We start from the raw sequence: 24750 nt of genomic DNA, 5'->3' as shown, positions 1-24750 counted from the left end.
TTAACTATGACTTTTAAATCTTTCTTTATCCAGTGTTCATGTTTGTGCGCTTGTATTATGTACAAATAAGTCATATTTAATGAAGTAATGTCTCATTTGCATAGATTACAGGATGATAGAAATTTTAATACCAAAAAAGTTAGAATTTTTACCTAATCACCTGCAGAATCTTGCCTTGCTTTAAATGATGATTCCAGCCATCATATTGCTTATGTTACAATATGAAAGCACTCTTTAAATTGTATTCATCTCATTTTTTTCTTACAGGATGTCCCATTAGGGCAGTACAACTGTCAGCAAAGGTCTGAAAGGTCTGTTTTTTTATGTCTGTTTCTTTATGTGACAAAAAAATCAAGAGGGAATAATCTTTCATGTTCACTCTGACCTTATCTACATTTCTAAGGTTCTTTAAAGTCCCTTTTTCTTTTTTCTTTTCCACCCCCTTTCAGAACAAAATCTCAGAAGAAGAGATTTGAAGAGGAGTTAAATGAAAGAATCATTCGCACTATTGATGGCATCAACTCACAGAAGTAAGTATCCATAATGCATCTTATTCATATATTCATGGATTCCTGGAAAAAATAGCTCTAGAAAATAGCCAAATGATGACAAGGATCACACCTGACCCTACATAACTAATCTGGAAATAAATGTATAATATAAATACATTAAGTTAACAGTCGTGAAAATATTGGCACCCTTGCAGTTCTGTCAGAAAATGCAACCCTTCACTCATAAAATTGTTACAGTTGGCAATATTGTAACAATACGGATGTGACAACAGAGGTGAGGAACCAATTGCAGAGTCTTTATTCACACAGAGAGTGGTCAGGCGAGCAATGGTCAAGCACAGGTGCAAACAGTATTATGTGGGCAATCCTAAAAGAGATGTCAAAAACAAAGAGGTCGGTCCAGGTGGCTTGCACCAGAAAACAATAAACACAAATAATCTAACATTGCAGAGTAAGGCAAGGAGAAATGCTTTGTAAAGGCTGATTTATACTTCTGCGTCAAACACCGGCGTATGCTACGGCGCTGACGCATAGCCCTTCGCCCTGGCCGTCGCCGTCACTGACGTGCACCACTCAAAAATTGTAACTACACATCGCAACGACGCGTAGCGCAAACTCTGTGATTGGTCGGCTTGGTAGCGCTGACGAGTCTGGGCGGGACCGAGAGCCGCGCGAATGGTGCAAACCCAATGTAGCGATTGTTTACAAGTGTGGAGTCCCGTGAAGGAGCTTCAGATGGAAAGTTTTGTTTTGTGTTTACCTCATAGTTAAAGTTGCTGCATGTCCGCCGGTTGCTGCCTCAAAATGAGCGAGTTTCAGCAACTTGTACATCCCGGAAGTGTTCAGGAAAAGCAAAAAAGCAGCGAAGAAACAACACAAAGGAACATTTACACCTCACTGCCAACTAGCGTTTCGGAAGTGTTAATCCAGACCAACAGAGACAGCGCGCAGAAATATAAATGCACAGCCACGTGCGTTGCATGCGCCGTGGGTTACGCCGGTCACTTGACGCAGAAGTATAAATCAGGCTTAATGTGTACAGGTAACAACAAGACTCAGCAATGCGTGTGTGTGAGTGTGTGTGTGTGCGCGCTGCATGAATAGTCCATGTAATGAGTGCTTAAGCAGCTTCACCTGTGCGAGTTTGTAATCAGTCTGGATCAGGAACCGATGTGCGTGGTGCATGCTTGGAGTTGTAGTTCGTTAATGTGTCAGATTTGTAGTTCCCCTTCGGTTGGGGAACTTCAGTGCCATGAATGGGAGGATTCGGATCAGAAGCCGCTTATCTGGAGAGTATTGAACGGGCCAATGAATGAAATTAATTGGCAGCGTAAGCTTGCGCAGGTGTGCGACATCTGCAATTATCTCAGCATATAAGCACACCTGAAGCCAGCAGACGCCATCCTTTTCGCTTCAGATCCTTTCTGAGTGAGTCGATGAGGGTTCCTCTTGCTGATCAGCACTTCAGAGCGAACGAGTGTGTCTCCCGGTCCAGAGTGGGTCTTCGCGGTGGCAGACGGTCGAGCTGGGTTACTCCCTTGCCTGCGGTTCTTTGGGTCCGGTCCTCCAGAGCGGTGCGTATAGTTGCAACTTTCCTAAAAGAGCAACACAGTCGTGCAGCACGTCCTTTTCAGGATGGCGCTCCGACTGTGCGTTTCTGGATGCGGGGGTTTCCTGTCTCCGGATGATGGACACGATCACTGCATTGCATGTTTGGGGGTCCAGCATGTTAATGCGGTGCTCGCGGGCGGTTCATGTCGTCATTGCGATGCCATGACCGTTGCACAGCTAAGATCGCGGCTAACTTTCGCAAGAGAGCGAGCCACCCCAGTTGCCTCCTGCTCTAAAAAAGCAGCGGGCGCTCGGGCAGATCTGAGGGTTTCAGCGGGAGCTAATCCGCCGCCCACGGGCTCGCGGACCTCTCGCTCCTCACGGCGCTCCATCCAAGCTTCGGGTGGTGAGAGTGATCCGTCTAACCAGATGGTAGCTCTCACACTCGCTGACACCGGAGATCAGATGTCCTCCGCGGCATCGGAGGGTGGGCTTTCACTGTCCGACGAAGATCCGGACCCGCTCGCCCCCTCCGGGCAGGTGAGCGCTGTCAAATCGGATCCTGAAGCGGACATGTTAGCCGTGCTTTCCCGGGCTGCTTCGGCCGTGGGGTTGGAGATGGTTTATCCCCCAGCTCCGCGGCCGGACCGACTAGATGGGTGCTACGTAGAGGACCAGAAGGCGAAGCCTTCGAAGCCTCTCGTCCCCTTCTTCCCGGAAGTGCACAGTAGGCTCACGCAGTCCTGGAGGGCACCTTTCTCTGCCCGTGCTGCGAGTGCCTCTGCCCTCACCGCCCTTGACGGCGGAGCTGCCAGGGGGTATGAGGCGATCCCGTCAGTGGAGCGCGCTATCGCGGTCAATCTTTGTCCGCGCGGCGCCTCTACGTGGCGGGGTTTGCCCCGCCTCCCGTCCAAAGCCTGTAGGTTGTCTGCCTCCCTCGGAGCCAGAGCTTATAAGGCTGCGGGCCAGGCTGCTTCTGCTTTGCACGCGATGGCCACCTACCAGCGCTACCAAGCGCAGGCGCTGGCCGAGCTGCACGAGGGCGGGTCCAACCCAAGCTTATTACATGAGCTGCGCACCGCGACCGACTATGCTCTTCGGACTACTAAGTCTGCCGCGTGTGCGCTGGGGAGGACGATGTCCACACTTGTGGTTCAGGAACGCCACCTCTGGCTAAACCTGGCCGATATGCGCGACGTTGACAAAGTTCGCTTTCTTGACTCGCCCATATCCCAGGCTGGCCTGTTCGGCGACACCGTCGGTGAATTCACCCAGGAATTCAAGGCGGTGAAAGAGCAGTCGGATGCGATGGGCAATGTCATCTATCGGCGTGGCCGTAAGCCCGCTCCGCCCGCCGAGCCATCCACCTCCGCTGTTCCTCGCCGAGGGCGCCCGCCAACGAGTGCTGCCCCGCCCCCGCCTGCGCCTCCGGCCAAGCGGGCGCGGCGTTCACCTCGAAAGCAAGCAGCCCCTCCTGCCCAGGGCGCCGTTAAGTCCGGTAAACGGACCGCGAAGCGTCCCTGAGACAGGCCATCCGGAGAAGAGGAAACTTGCTCTTTCCCCGCTGGAGGGCGGGGCCCCGATAACAACGGTACTTTTCAGTGCCACCAAAACATCAGTAAAAGAGCACTTTTTCCCTTCCCCGGATGTGACTGCACGAGTTCTGCCAGTCCGGGACGCGCTGCCTTCCGGCTCGCAGACTCTACGTGCTTCGCCAGTGGCTCACGAGCGCTGGGGGGACGGTCTCCCTTTCCTCAGCCATCCAGCCCCCTCTCCGGAGTCAGGGTGCGGAGCCAGAGCGAATCGCTCTCCTCCAGCTCTTTCGCGGGACCCTCGTGCTTCCCGGATCAGCACACCCACTCCGCGCTGCCCCACCGCTGGTACGTCAGCGATTGTAGCGATGACTCCATTAGCGAGGGCTCTGCCTGCCTGGTTAGCGCGGGCCAGCCCCTCGCGGTGGCTCATACGCACAATCAGACTCGGTTACGCGATTCAGTTCGCGAAACGGCCCCCCAAGTTACGGGCGTGTATTTCTCCAGGGTCAACCCCCTGTCCGCCCCTGTCTTGCGAGAGGAGATTGCTGCCCTCCTGGCGAAGGGTGCAATCGAGCCGGTTCCTCCAGCCGAGATGGAGAGTGGGTTTTACAGCCCATACTTCATCGTACCCAAAAAGAGCGGTGGGTCACGGCCAATCCTAGATCTGCGCGTTTTGAACCGCTGTCTGCACAAGCTGCCGTTCAGAATGCTCACGCAGAGGCGCATTCTCCAATGCGTTCGTCCTCGGGATTGGTTTGCAGCCATAGACCTGAAGGACGCGTATTTCCATGTCTCCATTCTTCCACGCCACCGCCAATTTCTGCGGTTTGCGTTCGAGGGTCGAGCGTGGCAGTACAAGGTCCTCCCCTTCGGGCTCTCTCTGTCTCCGCGGGTCTTCACCAAACTCGCGGAGGGTGCCCTAGCGCCCCTTCGGCTCGCGGGCATTCGCATACTCAATTATCTCGACGACTGGCTGATTTTAGCCCACTCGCGGGAGCAATTGATTATGCACAGGGACAAGGTGCTTCGGCATCTCCGCCTACTGGGGCTTCAGGTCAACCGAGAAAAGAGCAAACTCGCCCCCGTGCAGAGGATTTCTTTTCTCGGGATGGAGCTGGACTCGATCACCATGGTAGCGCACCTCTCCGAGGAACGCGCTCGCCTGTTGCTGAACTGTCTGAGGGAGCTCGACAGCAAACTAGTGGTCCCACTAAAGTTCTTTCAGAGGCTCCTGGGGCATATGGCATCCGCAGCCGCCGTCACGCCGCTCGGGTTGCTCCATATGAGACCACTTCAGCACTGGCTTCACGATCGGGTCCCCAGACGCGCATGGCACGCGGGCACACACCGGGTCTCGGTTACTGCGCTGTGTCGCCGCGCCCTCAGCCCTTGGAACGACCCCTCGTTCCTACAGGCCGGTGTGCCTCTAGGACAGGCGTCCAGCCATGTTGTTGTTTCAACAGACGCTTCCAACACGGGTTGGGGGGCCGTGTGTCGCGGGCATGCGGCTGCGGGCCTCTGGAAGGGTGCCCAGCTGCATTGGCATATCAATCGCCTAGAGCTGTTGGCAGTGTTCCTCGCTCTCCACCGCTTTTTACCGGTGCTGGAGCGGCAACACGTGCTGGTCAGGACGGACAGTATGGCGGCGGCGGCGTATATCAACCGCATGGGGGGTATGCGCTCTCGCCGCATGTCTCAGCTCGCCCGCCGTCTGCTCCTCTGGAGTCACCCGCGGCTGAAATCGCTGCGCGCCATTCACGTCCCAGGCACGCTCAATCGTGCAGCCGATGCGCTCTCACGACAGCTGTTACGCCCTGGAGAATGGAGACTCCACCCCGAGTCTGTTCAGCTGATATGGGCGCGATTCGGGGAGGCCCAGATCGATCTGTTTGCTTCCCCCGAGAACGCTCACTGCCAGTTGTTTTTTTCCCTGACCGAGGGCTCTCTCGGCACGGATGCACTGGCCCACAGCTGGCCTCGGGGCATGCGCAAGTATGCGTTTCCCCCAGTGAGCCTGCTCGCGCAGTTTCTGTGCAAGGTCAGGGAGGACGAGGAACAGGTTCTGCTAGTTGCGCCCCTTTGGCCCAACCGGACCTGGATATCAGAGCTCTCACTCCTCGCGACGGCCCTCCCCTGGCGGATCCCTTTGAGAGAGGACCTACTCTCTCAGGGACAGGGCACCATCTGGCACCCTCGCCCCGATCTTTGGAACCTCCACGTGTGGTCCCTAGACGCGAGGAAGACTTAGGTAACCTACCGACTGCGGTGGTTAATACCATCACTCAGGCTAGAGCCCCCTCCACGAGGCGCGCCTACGCCCTGAAGTGGAGTCTATTCACTGAATGGTGCGTCTCTCGCAGAGAAGACCCCCGAAATTGCCAGATTAGTGTTGTGCTCTCTTTCCTTCAAGAGAAGTTGGACAGCAGGCTGTCGCCCTCCACTCTCAAGGTTTACGTGGCCGCCATCTCCGCTTATCATAGCGCGGTAGCTGGCGGCACCGTGGGAAAGCATAACCTGGTCATCCAGTTCCTTAGGGGTGCTAGGCGAATTAATCCATCTCGCCCCCCTCTCATGCCCTCTTGGGATCTCGCCCTCGTTCTCACGAGTCTGCGATCCGATCCCTTTGAGCCACTCGAATCAGTATCTCTAAGATTTCTGTCCCTGAAGACAGCTCTGCTGGTTGCGTTGGCCTCCATCAAGAGGGTCGGGGACCTGGAGGCATTTTCGGTCAGTGACTCGTGCCTGGAATTCGGGCCGGATTACTCTCACGTCATCCTGAGACCCCGCCCCGGTTATGTGCCCAAGGTTCCTACCACCCCCTTTAGAGATCAGGTAGTGAACCTGCAAGCGCTGCCCCCGGAGGAGGCAGACCCAGCCCTTTCTTTAATTTGTCCAGTTCGCGCTCTGCGCATTTATGTGGACCGTACTCAGAATTTTAGATCATCTGAGCAGCTCTTTGTCTGTTATGGCGGTCGGCAGCAGGGAAGTGCCGTATCAAAACAAAGATTATCCCACTGGATTGTGGATGCCATTTCACTCGCTTATTCGAGTCGAGGTCAGCCGTGTCCCCCGGGAGTTCGTGCACACTCCACTCGGAGCGTTGCATCCTCTTGGGCGCGTGCACGCGGCGCCTCTCTAAGGCTGCGGGCTGGGCGACACCCAACACATTTGCAAGGTTTTACAATCTGCGAGTGGAGCCGGTTTCCTCAAGGGTATTAGGTAACCCTTTTTGGTGATTGAGGAGACAACTCGGTAGGGTGTTGAAACACGCTTGCGGCGCCATTCTCCCTAACACGGAGGTACGTGCGGCTTTTTTATCTGTCAGTAAAGTTCCCCGTCAGGTGAGCCCTGCAGATTCCTCCGTGGCCCCCAGCACTGACTCAGCGGAGGAGTCACTTGCTGGCCCACTACGTTGTAGGTCTGCCCGCTGGTCAGCCCGCGTTTTGGGTATAGGTGCCTGCTATGCGTGATCCCCACTAGGCGATCCCATATGCTTATTCCGCCACGGTTAAGTCCCCCCCCTGGGTGGACCCGTGTCTTCCCTCTCCGCTAACCACTCTTTTGCTATGCGTACTCCCCCTTTTTAGGGCTAGTCCATAGGTAAATTCTGCCATCTATCCCCCCCTTGGGTAACGGATGGCCTCCGCAGCGTCCTCCCTATCGGGATTGCACGCTTCCCAACGTACTGTCGTATTTCCTAGAATTATCTAGATGCTCACGACTTCCCAAAAAATATATCTAAATCCGTAAAACTTCTGTTGAAGTAGGATAAATTAGGGCCAGGGACACGTTGGAGGACCGCGCCCCCCATGATGTGGGTGCGTCACGCTTGCTTGACTATTTCCTCATCGGGGGTGTTGGTAAGGTGCAGTCATTATGGCGCTTTCCATATTCTCCCATTCATGGCACTGAAGTTCCCCAACCGAAGGGGAACATTCGAGGTTACAGAAGTAACCCTTCGTTCCCCGAGGAGGGGAACGGAAGTGCCATATTCCGTCGCCATAATGACTGTCCCTTAGCTGTTTGAAAGTCTCTTCAGCTTAAAAGGATGGCGTCTGCTGGCTTCAGGTGTGCTTATATGCTGAGATAATTGCAGATGTCGCACACCTGCGCAAGCTTACGCTGCCAATTAATTTCATTCATTGGCCCGTTCAATACTCTCCAGATAAGCGGCTTCTGATCCGAATCCTCCCATTCATGGCACTTCCGTTCCCCTCCTCGGGGAACGAAGGGTTACTTCTGTAACCTCGAACGTTCTCCAGCAATCTGCAGTAGCTAGACCGCTGGTGATTCTAACAAATATTTTGTGAACAATGTGTTTATTTTTTGTTTGCACGGAACCCAATAAATACACTGGTCAAAAGTATCCCTTTACTTAGTATTTGGTAGCACCCTTTTGGAATAAATTACTGAAACCAACCATTTCTTACACCTCTCAATAGGAGTTTTTACCACTTTTCTTTTATAAACTGCTCCAGGTCCTTCAGATTTGATGGGGTGTCTTCTCCCAACTGCTGTTTTGAGTGTTCAATGGGATTCAGATCTGGACATATTACTGGCCATTTCAGAACTCTCAAGCACTTTGCCAGAAGCAATCCCCAAACATCTTTGAACCTCCTCTGTTTGACTGTTGGGACTTTGTACTTTTCTTTGAAGGCTTCATTTCTTTTTCTGTAAACTTATTCTTTTCTTTTAAAAACTCTCAACTCGTCTTATCTGTCCACAGTACGTTCTCTCAGAAGAACTGTGGTCTTGCCCATAAGTTTTGGGTAACTCCAGCCTTTCTTTTTTATGCTCAGCAGTGGTGTCCTACTGGGTCTCCATGCCTTTTTGTTTAGATGGTGATGAATAGTGTGAGCTGACATTGGGTTTGAAGATCAACTTGAATTTGTTTGGAAGTTAATTGGGGTTCTTTATCCACCATTCGAACAATCCTTCATTGTGATTGTTCATTAATTTTTCTTTTCTGTCCACGTCCTGGGAGTTTAGCCACAGTGCCATGGGCTGTAAACTTCTTTACAGCATACAATGGACACTGGAACATTGAGATCTCTGGAGATAGACTTATAGCACTGACATTGTCCATGTTTTTTTTTCCTCTAATACACAGACAACTCTTTACACTTCTTTTTCTTCTCCATGCATCAGTTAATAACCATGCACTTTTAAATTACTGGTGAACGTGAGCTGAAATGGCTGCTGTCGATAGTGGCTGCTTCTTCAAGTGGAAATGCAGACATTACTTTGATTTCATTGAGCGTAAAAACAAAAATACTTCTGTGAAATGCAGTCTATATCCAGTCTTTAAAGAACTTTCCACTGCTTTTAACTTGACCAGCAACTTGTTCAAGCTGGTCACATGACAAGATCTGACTGATCAGCTTCATACTTTGAAATATGTACATTTTGGTAGACTAATTACCTCAAACACAGAACACCCAAACACTGCAGTGCTTTTTCATACTATGGATGTCAGTTGTTGCAGGTATTCAATTTTTTCTTAAAAAAAAAAAAAAAAGACAAACAGGTTTGGAACAAGTTTGTGATGAGATTATTTTGGGTTTTGGGTGAACTTTTGAGTCTTTTGATATGTCTTGCTGCTGAAAATCCAATACGTCTAAGAATGTTTGACGACTAGTCTAGTTTTGGGTTATTCTTGGATGTCTAGTAGATTTTCACTGACAGCCCAAGTTTAGCCTTGTTTTAGCCAAACTGTCAAAAGCTTTCTATTAGACATCTATTAAACACATCTATTTTTCTTCTGTATTTATCTTTTCATTTTAACATTTAAAATGTTTTCAGTTAAATAGAAGACAGAAATCAACACACTGGCTGAACAAAATCCTTGCTTTATCATGCCACAATGGTTTACCTAGTGCAGGGGTGTCCAAACTCAGTCCTGGAGGGTTGGTGTGCTGCAAATTTTCGGTCTAACTTGCCTCAACGCACCAGCAAGGATGTTTCTAAAAAGCCTAGTAAAGCTGCGGCCTACACTTTTCACCCTTATAGACTTCCATTTATATGCATCCAAATTTAACAAACTGAAAACGCAAGCTCATGCAAAAATTTTCGCAGTTTATTGCATTGGAAAGTTCAAGCTTGATGAACAGGTGACTGTGTGAGACCAATAGAAGATCAAATCATGACCTCTCTTTACAGAAGTTTCAAATATGGTCCAATCACTCGCTTTTGTTCATGTCTAATCATCCTGTTTAATCCTGCCCCTTTTCAATGTGCCGTACAACAGAAATTCACATGCTCAAACTCTAGTGTGACCACAGCATAAGAGCTTGATTAGCTAGCCCAAGTGTGTCTGATTGGGGTTGGATCAAAGCTTTGCAGGACTTTCCTCAAGGACTGAGTTTGGACACCCCTGAACCTCTGTATATCACTTATTAAAATGACATTTTGGAATAAGCATGCAGGATGCAAATGAAACAAATCCAACACACAAGAGCATTTTTAGGACAAAAACATGACAAATGTCTTGACATAAATCATCTGAGCGGTCTTTAACCATAAGATATGCATAATCATAGCAGAATTACTAGAAAATATTGCACATCCAAAGTGCATAACGCATATTTATTAAATCATCCCCTCCATCACTGCCACCACACAAGCTATTATTAATGTGATTTATCATGTCAGTGACCATTTACCTGTCATCGATATCTCAAAAATGCTTTCTTTCTTCCAGACAGTGGCTGAAATCAGAGGATATTCAAAGGATATCTCTGTTCTTTCATAACAAGGCACTTGAAAAAGAGGTATGTTTCACCTTGAGATGTGTCATTGAACAGCAGCAGTCTCAGCTGTAAAGACTCGGTCACTAAAGAAAAGTGAAGATATATTAATTTTTCTTCCTTCTCTTTCTTCTAACAGTACAGAGCCACGACTCTGCCGGCCTTCAAGTACTACGTCACCTGTGCTTGTCTCATTTTCTTCTGCATCTTCATAGTGCAGGTTTTAGTCTTGCCAAAGTAAGTACCATCTTTGCCTTTGTCTTGCACAATTATGCACACAGCCGTCGTCTCTGGCAGCACTTAGACCCAGTGACGCATAATAATATTACAACATCTACACAATGCAGAGAAAATGAGTGCAGCCGTAAAGAACAGGATGATGGGAACATCAATGGCTGCCTGCAAAAGACAGACAGTTATAGATTTTTTTTAAAAATCAGAGGCCAATCTGGTTTTGAAATGATGTCTCCTTTTGTATGAAGACAGACAGAAAAATCTATTCAAGACGTCAGCCTAATTTACAGCTCATGTTGACCGAGAACACATTCACAAGAGCTGAGGCCACAGCACTTTTCTCTAGCTGTATTCTCACTTGCTGACATTGATTTTATGACACATTTATGTTGAGATATGGCACCGAATAGACTGAAGCTAAACGTTTATTTTCCTGTATTGAGAAAGCCATTGAATTAGTGATGGCTGCCTAGGTTTATTTAAACCTCTAAACTTCAGCATTAGATTTTTTCCTACAAGGTTTGTGTTATGGATGTGTATGTTACCTAAAATTATTGTTATATATATGAGCATGATTAAATGAGTAGCAGTGCGATATGGATGAATACTGTATCAGCACTGCTGGGAGGTAGAGATCTGCACGAGACTACATTTTGAATCCCGCTCCCGCCAGGTTTTAATCTGAACCCGACCGCTCCCGCTTAAATTTAGCATTTGTTGTCCTGCTGCCCGACCCGCCCTGTTTTCCCGCTAACAGGCGGGGGAGAACAAAACCAAAAACCACCCAGCTGTACAAAGTCCAGACAGCCTATAACAAGCTGTCTGTATAAACACACACACACACACATAAGCACCAAGCAATTGACACACACACAGACAGCATCACGCTCTCTCTCATTCACACACATACACACACACACACAGAAAGCACAAAGCTCTCTCTCTTATTCGCGCACACACACACACATACACACACACACACACACACACACACACACACACACACATAGACAGCAACAAGCAAGCTAAACACAGCATCATGCTCTCTCATTCACACACATACATAGGCATGCTTGCTCGCTCGTTCCGGAGTCAGGAGCGATATTGTTAGACCGCCCGCTCCCGTCCAAAATTACACCAGTTACCGAACGCTCCCGCGATTTATTCGGAAATTTATTCCCGCGCTGCAAGAAATCTGGTCGGGTCCCGCGGCTCCTGTGGTACAGCCGCGAGAATGCAGACCTCTAATGGGAGGCATGTGTTGGCTCAGGCCACAAGCTGAGTGCCTTAGTGTGCCAGTAATGCCGATACACAGCAATATTGCAGTGCTAACAGTGTGATATTGCGTTTATACAACAGTTGTCATAATTGTGTATTTAAAAAAAGAGGATTAAACACAAAGTCTCAAAAAGCCTTTTGTATGAGGAACTACTTTCTTCCGCTATTCATTCACATCTGCAGCTGATCGTCAGATTGCTTCTTCACTAACGTCACTCTAGAACTAGCATTTAAATGACTCCCTAGCATAAGTATTGAAATGTCTAAGTGATGACAAAATAGATGATTTTGCTCACATTTTAAGATTAGAACTGTGCCTTCACAGCGAAGGCTGTGAGAGCAGCAACGTTCACTCTGGCCACCCTGGCGACATTGCTGTCCCACCGACTAAAGCTTCAAAATTTGCAACATTAATCTCACATTTAAAAGAGCTGTTGGAGCAAGTCGATGACATTCCCACATAAAAAAAAATAGGTTGTGTCTCTTTTATCAAATTAATTTAACTATGAATGATCAAGTCGTTGCATGTGTTGTGTCTTTGCTCGACTATATCGATAATATTTCCATATGTATAAAAGTACTCTGAAGCAGCAATACTGTTTTGTATTGTTGTTATGCTGTAATTAGCATGAGATTCTCGCTAACAAAAAAACATATATAACATTAATGCACATCGATAACTCACCAGTAACTTTTTTAAATTATGTCCCTGTAAGAAAACATCGTGAAAAAATGGAAATCCTTGGGAACAACTGTGACGGAACCAAAGTTCACAGGACTATTTTCTTTGGACTCCTCTCAATCGGTGGACTTCTACATTCCGATTGCTTGCCGCTGAACTGCATCATAGCTCATTACCATACAGTTGACTTGATGTCAACTACGCCCACATCAGCTAAGACGCGTTGCTCTGCTTCGTGCCTCTTATCACTATCAGCTTCCATTAAAAATGAATGACTTCTGGCTACTTTGAATCTCTCGCTGCTTTTGGTGTAAATGCACAGTAAGGCTGAACGGCAGGAAATGCCATCAGTCTACAGAGATCTCCCAGTATTTCTCTGTTGCAACTGGTTATTCACAAAAAATTAAAACACTACTAGATTATTCATTCATTTTTTCATACAGTTTCTTTTCGGCTAAGTAATTTTAACTACAACTAGATTACTATAGAATAAATACAGCCATAAAAAGTATAAAAGAGAGAGGTCAACCTAGAATGTCACTAACCTGTTCTTTAATGATTTGTTCAGCTATATTAAAAATTCTTCCCCTAAGTACTTATTATAGAACAAATGTAACGTCAGAAGAATGTAGACGTCAACTGTAAATTTATTAGCTTTTTTCCTCAATATGACAGGGTGATGGCCAAAGTCCCATTCGAAATTATGCAAACATATCAATATCACTATCTTTACTGCATAGTTGCATTCTCGCCTAAAATAGTCTTAAAAGTGCATTATGCTGTCCAACAGCTGCAATGTTCGTCAAACTGTTGTGACTTTGGTCCTCTGCTTGGCATTCAGAGTAATACACAAGGGTGAAGAGGCTGGAACAGTGCTAATAATATATCCCATGACTTGACTATCAGAACCAAGCAGGGGTGCGTTTCCCAAAACCATCGTTAGCCAACTAAGGTCGCAAGTTTCGTCGTTTCAAAAATAGTTTGTTGATTTGCCATTTCCCAAATCTGTTGCACCAACGAACATTTGCAAGCTGCGTCACAAACTTGAGCACTCGAAACTACAGCTCTGGAGCTTTAATTAGAAAAATAGTTCCTGGCTGTGTTCTATTCCCGTTTATCCCCTATGCCCTATTCATTTAGAACATTCTAATATTCAAAGTTGGACTCATTAAAAATAAAAAATCATTAAGGTTATCTCTCTTCGGTGTACCTTTTTTTACAGTTCAGTTTTAGCGATCTTCATGTTTACAATTGTGCTCCCTTCACAGTGCACTTTGAAAACATTGATGTCATTTTAAACACAGCCTCATAGCGAAATCTTTAGGCGACCTATTATTTAAAAGCGGAATTTGTTACGTCTCCAAAGCTTGTGAAAACAAAAAGCATATGTTAATTCTTTTAATTTATAGTGGGTTATTTATTAAGGATCTGTACTGTATATGACATTGGCCTGGTGGTTAGAACTTTCGGCCTTGGTTTACATGTTTCAAATTGTAAAAGTAAAGTTTATTAATTAATTAGTAAACTAATTACTTAACAAACTTTACTTAATTAATTAGTAAAAATAATATTCAACTTAATAATAATAATAATTATTATTATTATCATCATCATGATGATGACATCATCATCATCATCATCATCATTAATAGTATTGATATTATTATTAAAGTATTTAAAGTATTTTAATTTCTAAAAAATAATAAATATTACATTTCATTTTATAATAGCCTCATTATTTATTTATATGATTTATATTATATTAGAATGCGTGTTTGCTTTTGTAAGTGATATGTTTTAAAATAGAATAATAACTTCTCAATAATATTAGTAAAGCAAACATAGGCCTTATATGTGCCATTTACATATATTTCAGTTAATATGGAAAGTGACTGCATGTTTTTACCAAATCTAATATTGGATTTTATTTTAAACGCGTGTATGTGTAAAACAGTATAATTTGTACAAAGAAATTATGTGTTTTTCTTTAAAGTAGTTACTCCACCCAGTTTAGAGTGTCATTATGGGTGTATTACGTTATAACTAACGTGGTTCAAGCAATTGATCTGTGACAGAGAAACTAGGGGTTTTGGGAAACACTTGTCACTACATAGTTCTTTTCACAAACGATGCATCGCACTATGATAGTTCAGCCACAAGTTACGTCGTTGCTAGGGAAACGCACCCTAGAGCTGTTATAAATATTATATATATATATATATATATATATATATATATATATATATATATAACTATACTGTGCACTAAATGTGAATATAACCATGTGAAATATATTTGTTATTTAATAAAATAATATAGTTCAATGAAATGACTACATCTGAACTTTAAACAACATTCACAATTTAAAAAAATCTCAACATTTAATATTGACTTGTTAGAAATTATTCTAATTGACCACCTAAAACGTCTAATAGATGGCAAAAAACACACCATGGCAACTTATAAGTAGGCTGTGGAAAATTTTGCTAAAAATCTGTGTATTTCTGCGGAATGATTTTGGGAGTATCATAACTAAAACCTTAATATATGAAATAAAAAAATTATATCTTTTTAACTTTTATTTAATGTTTGAAATGCAAATCCACTTAGATTCACTTTTTTGGTAAACAAAGCAATTCTCTCATATAATATATCTACTAAAGACAGAAAATATTACTGTACAAACTGCATTTTAAAAAAATCAGATGAACATTTTCTTTTTAGTCAATAATATTACTGTAATTAATTTGAAAACTGAATAAATATAGATTTACACATATTTACTCAAGTAAAGAAACAGAATTAATGATGGGCTACAAATCTGCGGAATTCTGTGCATGCAGATTCCGGGTGGACATACTTATAAGCAATGTACCAACCAACTTTATTTCAGCATCAACAGTATAAAAATGCAAGTTTATTTTGATAAAATATGGACAAATCACTGGGTTAAAATTTGTCATGTATCATTTTAAACCAGCTTTAACCCATTGCTTGAGTTTTGGGCTTATTTTACCAAAAGTGTTTCACAGACAAACACTACAACAACAACAAAAAATAAACATTTTATTTAGAAATTAAGTTATTCACACTTGCTGAGAAGTAGTTTGTATCTTGTGTGTGTGTGTGTGTGCGTGTGCGTGTGTGCGTGTTTGTGTGTGTGTGTAGTATAGATGACATGTCTATGTTTTTGGAGTATGGCTGATGTTTTTGTCTCTGTCAGAACCACCGTTCTTGAAGTATCGTTTGGAATGGCCTTCCTGCTGCTCGCCTTGATCCTCTGCATTTGTTTTGCCGGTCATATACTGGTAAGTGCAGCTCGCACTTTTAGAAATGTAAATTAGTAGCTTTTCCGAGACTGATTGAAGCAGATTGTCTTTTCTTTTTGGTTCTATTCAGTTGTAGACATGTTAAATGTTTTTTTTTTCTTTTTTTCATTTTCCATCAGGGAAATAAGTGTGTACTGAAATGTCATTTAATAAGTCAAGGTTCTCCTATATTTGAGACCCTCATCCTGTTAGAGAAAATGCCATACGGAGTGGAAAAAAACACCATATCAAAACAAGATTGAAATTTCCTTGTTTTAGCCTAAGGGAAACCATTATTTTTCTGCTCTTAGACAGGGTTGTCTATAATCAAATTACGAGCTACTTTGGACCTGTGGAACATAAATGGCTTAAGTAAATGTCACCTGTATATCTCTCCATTTTCTTTCCTCTGCTTTTTCTTTCTTCGTATATTATGAAAGCTTACAGCAAAAATGGCTTATTCAATATTCAAAGGCCTGTACATTCACTCCTGGGAAATCTGTCAAGAGCTTGCTCTGGTCATATCCCATCACAAATCAAAAGAAAGTAATGAGGAGTTGTTTTCCTAAAGAAAATTAAGTCTATTTTTAGGACCATTAGTGGTTTGTCACATGCAAGTAAGGGAATATTATACTGGAGCCCATTTACTTTATTTACAAAAACAAAGCAGAGAATTAACATAACAGCTACACACACATGCAGTGTTGGGTAAGTTACTTTTAAAAGTGTTATTAATACTAATTGCCTCATTAAAATTGTATCTAAAGTACTTTTCTAATTACTTTTTATGAAAGGTTATTTTATTATTTTTTATATTGTATATGTATATTTTTGGCTATAGCCAAAAGTATTGTTGGGGTCAAAATTGTTAGTTTTACTTGTATGCAAGAAATTATTTGCATAATACATAAAAATCATGTTCAGTGAAGATATTTTGTAAACGTCCAATTGTAAATATATCAAAACTCAATTTTTGATTAATATTGATACCCAGCAAATACACATTGTCATAAGACATTAATATTAGGTTACATTTAGGTCACCAGCGTCTAAGAACAATGTTATTTTGACATCCAATAACAACATGAAGTGGTGTTGATATTTGGTTTATTTTAGGTTGTGTTGGAAAATGACCAAAATCCAAAGTCGAGCCAACATCTTAAACCAACGTCATACTGCTGTCAAGTACTGACATTTATCCGTCTGGTATGGCAAACAAAATCCAACCAACGTCTGATAGATGTCATTTGTAACGTCCATACAACGTCAAGCTGTAACATCATTAGACGTTAATATTTTGTTGTTTTTAGGTTGCGTTGGAAAGCAACCAAAATACAACATCTTTCCGACATTGAACATAGACGTCGACCTGGCGTTGGGTTCTGATGTCAAGCCAATTTTCATTTCCAAACAGAATGATACGTCTGATGTCATGTTGACGTCCTGTGCCTGCTGGATGTATGCATGGCTAAGAATTTAAATACTTATTACATATTATTATATTATTATAATTGTATATATTATATTATTATATTACATATTTATTATTATCCAGATTTTAAAAAATTATTGTATCTCAAACAAATATTGTCCTATTCTATCAAACCATACACTGATGGAAAGCTTGTATATTCAGCTTTTACATGGTTTCATTTTGTTGGTTTGTTTGTTTGTTTGTGTATTTGTTTGTTTGTTTGTTTGTTTGTTTGTTTGTCTGCTTTTGTGGTCCACTGTCACAAATAAGGAATTTAATTACTCTATACTACTTGAGTCAAATACTTATTTTAGTGTCATTGATATCACCAGAATAATTCTGTAAAAAAAAAATTAAAAAATAAACATTATATGTACTAAAACATGGAACTTTTCAAATGAGGCCATATTTCACACCTACACAAGTATATTGTTATTGACTACGTTCTTTCTCATTTTGTTGTTTCTTAAGCATGTACAGTCATCTTGATACATGTGACTTTTGTTATAGGCCTTCTTTTTATTTTTAATACTAAAAATGTTTATTAACCAACAATTCAGCACATTAAAATGCTTTCAGAAGCAACATGTTTCAGTATTAGCTTTCAAAAAAATATGTTACAAACAAAAAATACATTCATTTTAAATTGTAATCACAATAATAAAAGTTCTGTTGTATTTTTGTTTAAATAAATGCAGTCTTGTTAACCTTAAAAGATTCATTACTACAACAATAAAATTAATTCTTAAAGACTTTTGAGTAGCAGTGTACATAGCATTATTTTTAAAAATGTTTTTCTTATTTTTTATATTTCTTATATATTAAATTACAAATCATTTTAATTCAGTATTTCTTACTGGATTATAGTAATGATAATCACTTTGTAAATACTGAGATTCTTATCATTAGAAATTGGGTCATGCTGGAAACATGTTACAATGCTAATAATATTATTGGTCTTAAAAACCAAAACAAACTAGAGTCAATACTTAAAAAAATACCTTTGGAGAAGCATTACATGAGGCTCTCATATTGTCATGTTGCTGTAATCAAAGTAACCTGTTTTTCTATGTATTGAGGCATCAAAGGTATATTTTTAGAAGGCTTGAGGGGTTTGAATGCCATTAACCCACCAGTGTGACATGATTTGTCCCCAGTTTGTTAATTAGCCAAGCTGTTTCACGTCATGCTAACCCAAAAACACATTTTTTTTTTTTATTTTAGTGTCAAAAGGAAAGCAGCTAGAGTGAAGATCATTTTTACTGGGTTATTTTTGATCTAATTTTTCTACTGTACAGCAGCAAACTCAAGTCCCTGTGGGTTTGGGGGTGTTGGGTATGAAGGCCAATTTTGTATTTTGAGTTTCTTTTATGAAAGGCTTTCTTTAGTTTTCACAGATACTGTTAGTGTCTAGAGTACTATGGGATTTATTTAAGAGTCTTTCTCAGTTTTTTCCGCTATTTACCTGATGTGAGAGTTCAAACATCTCGTGTTCAGCCCACATGTTTACAAATACAAAAGAGAGACCAAGGTTATCCAATAGAAGTGCTATGTTTAAATAGCAAAAGCTGTTTTTTGAATAGATGATGCAATGAACACATGATTGACTGGTGAGTGGGTTTTGTCAAGTTTTTTCTTTTTTTGTGTGTTGTGCCTCTACCTCTATTTCTTTAGTATTAAAGTGTTCTTGCACACGGTCTAGGTTAAGTGTTTGGTAAAGTGCTGTTATGTTGCAGTTCCACTAATACACCTGCTGACAATGTAGAATACACTGAGTCATGGAGGGTTATAGACATTATTTGAGTACTTCAATCAGATGTACAAGGTGAGTTTTACAAACAGATCTCAATTTCTTCAAGGCCATGAAGTCTTTCAGATAAAATCATGTGGAGGCAGGGGTTTGCCCTTTCTGCGTTAGATTTTAGATTCACCTGAAGAAAAAACAAACAAACTGAGAATTCTGTCATGACACAAAAAATTTGTGCTGTTTACTTTGTGTTAAAAAAAAATGTACACATTGTTTACTCAGCCTCAAGTGGTTGCAAACTTTTATAAATTTCTTAATTCTGAACACAAAATGGGATATTTTGAAGAAAGCATTGTGGAAACCCTTTAATCACTGACATCAATAGTTGCAAAAATAAATGATTTAATATACAAGTTGAAGTCAATGTTTACCGGTTTTCAACTTTCTTCAAAATATCGGCTTTAGTGTTCAACAGAAGAAAGAAGCTCAAAGCTGTTTAGAACAAGCGAAGGGGAAATGATGACAGGATTGACTGGATGAGGCAGGATTCAGGATACATTTTCACCCATCTCATTTCCTTTGAGCTTTTAAACAAGTCACTATGAGTGTTGAGGCTCCTTGTCACTTGTTTGTTTCCTCTTTCAAGTCTATTTGCATATTGATATTTCACTTTAACTGAGCATTCATGTTAACACTGTGTTACAAGATTGTGGTGATATAATTTCTCACTTGCCTTAATGGTTGCTGGACTATTTTTCTAGCAGCCTGTAATGCAATGTTTTTGTAAAAATGAAATTTAGTATGTGATTTTAGTGCCAAGCCAGTGAGCAAGGTTTTCAATACACACATACTCATAACAGTCACTAGTACTAAGCCATTCGGCAAGGTAGCCCAGGCACACATAATCAAACACACTAAAATTTAGTCATTCAGTAAGGTAGCCCAGGCACACATAGTCAAACACACTAGATATAAGCCATTCTGCTAGGTATCCCAGGCACACGTAGTCAAACACACTGCAATTAAGCCATTCGGCAAGGTAGCCCAGGCACACATAGTCAAACACTCTAGATTTAAGCCATTTGGCAAGGTAGCCCAGGCCCACATAGTCTTTTTCTCTAGAGTTAAGCTGGTTGACAAAGTAGCCAAGACACACATATGCCCCTTTTTACACAGTGATACTGGTAAATTACTAGCAATGTTACAACTTCTCTTTCCAAAACATTGGTGAAACTAATTTACCGGTATTTTCAAAAATGGCCTGATCACACATGATCCCTTTCCGGAAAATTGCCGGTAATTTTCTGAAAAAGTATGTATGTGTGAATAGGAGGTCCGAGGTACTATTAAGCCTTCAAGAAAGATAGCCAAGCCACACATAGTCCAGTGAGGTAGTATTAAGCCTTTCAGAAAGGTAGCCAAGCCACACATAGTCCAGTGAGGTAGTATTAAGCCTTTTAGAAAGGTAGCCAAGCCACACATAGTCCAGTGAGGTAGTATTAAGCCTTTCAGAAAAATAGCCTAGCCACACATAGTCCAGTGAGGTAGTATTAAGCCTTTCAGAAAGGTAGCCAAGGCACACATAAATAGCTTTTTTACACCACAGGCTAAGCTATAAACAAAGATGGATACAAATACATTTTAAAAAATGATTTTGTTATAAATTATATTCTCTTATGAATATTTACCATTATTTGTTTGTTTGTTAAAATGGTCTGTTCATGTTAAACTTAGGAAATATACAGTAGTATGTATATTAGACTGTGTAAAGTCTAAATTGGATTTTGTTAATAGAAAAAAAGAGCAAAAAAATAGCTAACATTAGCTACCATGCTATCAACACCCATTGACTAGTAAGAAAATGTAAAATTTTTTAGAGCCGTTACTGCCTTGTGCTATATTACCCCTAGGTATTAACACTAATAATAACATTCAATAAGCAATTTCTAATAATATATTTTAGTACTTAACCTTAAGGCATTTTGGGCTTCAGAAGCAGCGTATTACCTTAGTTGTGTTTTGTTTGTTTGTTTGTTTGTTTGTTTGTTTGTTTGTTTGTTTGTATTTATTTAATTTGTCTATTTGTTTTTCCAGTTGAGTGTTGTCAGTCACATGATTTTGTTTGTATCTTGACAAATGTTACTAAATATCTGGTAATCCACTTAGGCTTGGGAATCAAAGTTCTTGTACTGTTTGAAAATAAAATTATATATTTTTAATTAAATTATTAAATATTATTAAATATTTGATGTAATATTTTAAAATACAAAATAGTATCTTAAACTTTTTAATAACAAATAAGATCTGATTATTTTTATACCCATATTATATAAATATCAAAATTAAATAATATTTTAAAGACATTTAATCAAAATATTGTCCATCTCTTGCTATAAACTTACTAAACAAAGACTATTTTGAATACACAAAGGATGGGAAAAGTTATCTCAGAGAGCTAGTAAAATTGCTTTTGGGTCCAAGGGGAGTCTGTCTCTGTGGGGGATAAGATCCATATCAACTGTGTTTCGTGAGAGAAGTAGTCCTCATTTCAGTCAGTTGCATTTTTATGAAAATAATAGAAGTAAAATGAATAGAGAATGACATTTAATGTTGGCTTCAACTCAAAGCTGATATAGATGCCCTTTTTATTGTTATATATTCACTCACTGTGAAGGAATGTTTATTAATGTGTCTCTGACTTGTGGGGCACAATCATAACCTTGAGCGTTTGAAATAGAGGCGGATATGCTAATGACGTTGGTGGGAGTTAAGTCTTGTTTTATTTTCACTTTTCTCTTGTTGCCGTAGCAATGGGGCAAAGCTGCTTCCTGCACAATGCCCAGGCTCCCCAGCTCCTCTAAAGTCATCACCAACAAGCCCTGGATACGACTCGCGCTCACTATGGCAACAACTGCACTTATCCTAGTCATGGCCGTATTCAACATGGTGAGCACCACTACTGTCTGATACCTGGTCTATTAGTTAGATTGGAATGCTTTTAAAATGCTTGATATAGAAATGACGTTCACTACATCACCTATTCAGTACTTCATTATTACTCATTAAGATTATGCTCAGTTGCAGTAATATTTACTGCTGGTTTTAGTTATGGTTAAGTCAAGATTGTTAAGAGCCTGCTAGCTTTGTGGCTCATAAATTCAGGAAAGTCTTCAGTATAATACACATGGCAGAGGTTTTTTTACCCAAATAATGCTACAAAAAATATCACTGTTCAATTAAAGCTCTGTTTTAGGTTGCAATTTAGTGTGTGTGGAACACAGCGGGACACCAAGTACAGAACATTTATTGATGTGAAATAGGCATACTGTTAAATTAGGCTACAAATTATTTGATGTATCATCCTGTGCCATAATACATTTACACTTTTTCATGCTAAGCATTGTGTATACAGAAAAAAAGAATGGGACCAATGACTGAACCCTGAGGAATCATGTGACATAAGCATTAACCCATGTTTTAGTACACTTAGCCTCTAACCATGTGAAGCTTTTGTGTATTTGAAAAACTGAAAGGGACCAAGAACTGAACCCTGAGGAATTCCTTAATATAGATGTGACATAGGTAACATTTACCCTTAATATTATGACACATCTGACTGTACGATAGTATAATTACAGTTTAATTATCCAAAGCATTTGTCTGTACATAAAACATAACCGATCCAAAGACTGAACCTTGTGAAAATGCTTGGGAAATGTGACATAGGCACTGTTCACATTCAGTTTTATATAACATATCAAACTGAAACATGATACCAACTACAAAAGTTTTGATTCAGCATTTGTTTTTACCGCAGTGACTGTCTCATATGCACATTAACGCACAACACTAAACGGCAGATCTGCATGAATAGAGGTGCGCACTTGTACAAATCTACATTTGTTGACAGACTGTTTAAGCTACTGTTTGAATTATGTGAATTATTGGGCCGGCAATTTTTTATTGGATGAACATTTTTTAGTCTTATGCCTTACGGAGAATATAAAAATACATTTCGATGATTTACTGTAATCATTACTATTGGAATATTAAGAGACTTTCAACCAGCACAACAAAAAAATGTTTCTAAGCATTTGTCGTCATGACTTTTTGTCACATACTTTTTTACAGTTTATACCTTTTTAATTAACTGTTGATGATTTTCATTCCTATGGCACATATTATATATATATATATATATATATATATATATATATATATATATATATATATATATATATATATATATATATATATATTCAGTATTTACAAAAATATGACATGACACATTCATTTAGACAGTTGGTTGATAAATCAGGCAACAGAGTTTTTGGCCCAGTTGGAGGGCTTTATGGATTCTGTGGTGATTCACAGCACAAGCGGAGTAGAATTAGTGGCATCTGTGTGTATGATTTCATCATTGTGGCTAGTATCGGTGTACCAGCGCTCTCATCCAGTATGGATCAAATTATGTTATCCCTGAAATGAAGTGACTGGCTGTTCATGTGGGAGAGGAACACACAAGCAATGCAACTGGATTCTTGGGGTTTTCAAGTTGATGTTATTTGAATCCACACAATATTAAATGTTAAGCAGATCAGCTGGGCTTGATAAAACATTGATATTTTGATGGCTAGCAGTAACATTCAAGTATTTAATTATGTTTTAAGTATTCACTGTGGTTCTATATTAAATGAAATGCAATTGAAGTATTTACAAGTCCCATACGCTACAAATCAACATGCTTCTAGCATCTGAGTATCTTTTCAATTAAATCCTTCAGCTTCTGGACAGAAATAATATTCACAAAAGCTTCTTTTCTGCTAAAATTGTCAACAGGTCATCTTTTCTGCTTTTCCCATCTGCTTGCAGCCTATTGGTTTTCACTTAATTTGGCACTTGTGTAAAAAAAAGGTGTTATAAACTTGTGTTGAAGCATATTTGTTACAAATCACAACAGATGTGTTCAGCTTAGAGTGATGGTGTCTTTCTGCTGTGATATTCTTAATTTTTTTTTCTCCATCTGTCTGGTTTTAAGTTTTTTTTAGGTGAAGACAGGATGGTTGCATCAACTTCACTTAATATTTCTAACAGCAGTATGGATGGGCCATATGGTCAGATCACAAACTCCTCAAACAACAAGTTCTACTTGCCTGTAAGTTGCAACAAACTTTATCTCGTGCCTGTTTTTGCCACAAATCTTGCTATTTTGTTTTTCAGGAAAAAAGTTTAACCCGAATAACCACTGATTTACAGACCCACTTGACAACAAACAGTAAATTCTCTGTTAAGGCGTGGGTTTCAAAATAAGAAAAGTTGTCTGTATCTTCAAAGAACGGACGTGAGATGAATCATGAGCATCATGAGATAAACCAATTTGTTTCACTTGCATCATTATATAATAAGCGACTTTATACTGTGCATGATTATGTATGGCCACTCTGTAATTATATTTCACAGCTGGAAAAATAGTTTTCTCCAACACTGTATAGAGCTTATGTGAAATTAGATCTCTGCAGACATCGAGATACCACACAAATGTGTCCTCAAGCATTTTCACACAATATTACTTTACTTGGAACATCTGTTTTGTCATATTTCAAGGGACATCAGATGCTATTTATGAATAGAATCAGAGCCTGAAGTTAAACTCCAAATGTGTCAAAAATAAATAGATAAATAT

The 24750-nt window shown here is 41.0% G+C and overlaps 1 protein-coding gene across 9 annotated transcripts in view; it reads left to right on the top strand.

Moving 5' to 3' along the window:
* Positions 1-24750, top strand: part of adcy2b (adenylate cyclase 2b (brain)) — a 167750-nt gene that overhangs the window by 117887 nt on the left and 25113 nt on the right. For 3 of the 9 annotated variants that reach the window (XR_012394611.1, XM_073930891.1, NM_001099987.1), the window contains exons 11-17: positions 268-302; positions 450-530; positions 10299-10368; positions 10484-10581; positions 15762-15846; positions 21876-22013; positions 24106-24222. Coding sequence is in view for 4 of the 9 variants with exons in the window: in XM_073930891.1 (XP_073786992.1) it covers positions 268-302; positions 450-530; positions 10299-10368; positions 10484-10581; positions 15762-15846; positions 21876-22013; positions 24106-24222 (624 nt within the window). In the remaining 5 variants the exon portion in view is untranslated. Of the gene's footprint in view, positions 1-267; positions 312-449; positions 531-10298; positions 10369-10483; positions 10582-15706; positions 15847-21875; positions 22014-24105; positions 24223-24750 lie in introns of all 9 variants that reach the window. The other 6 variants (XR_002456106.3, XM_073930890.1, XM_005170038.5 and 3 more) reach the window with 3 other exon arrangements.

Source organism: Danio rerio, chromosome 19, assembly GCF_049306965.1.
Source record: "Danio rerio strain Tuebingen ecotype United States chromosome 19, GRCz12tu, whole genome shotgun sequence".
Taxonomy (NCBI): domain Eukaryota; kingdom Metazoa; phylum Chordata; class Actinopteri; order Cypriniformes; family Danionidae; genus Danio; species Danio rerio.
Note: the sequence above shows the minus strand (reverse complement) of the source record. Positions and strands in the feature narration are given on the sequence as shown.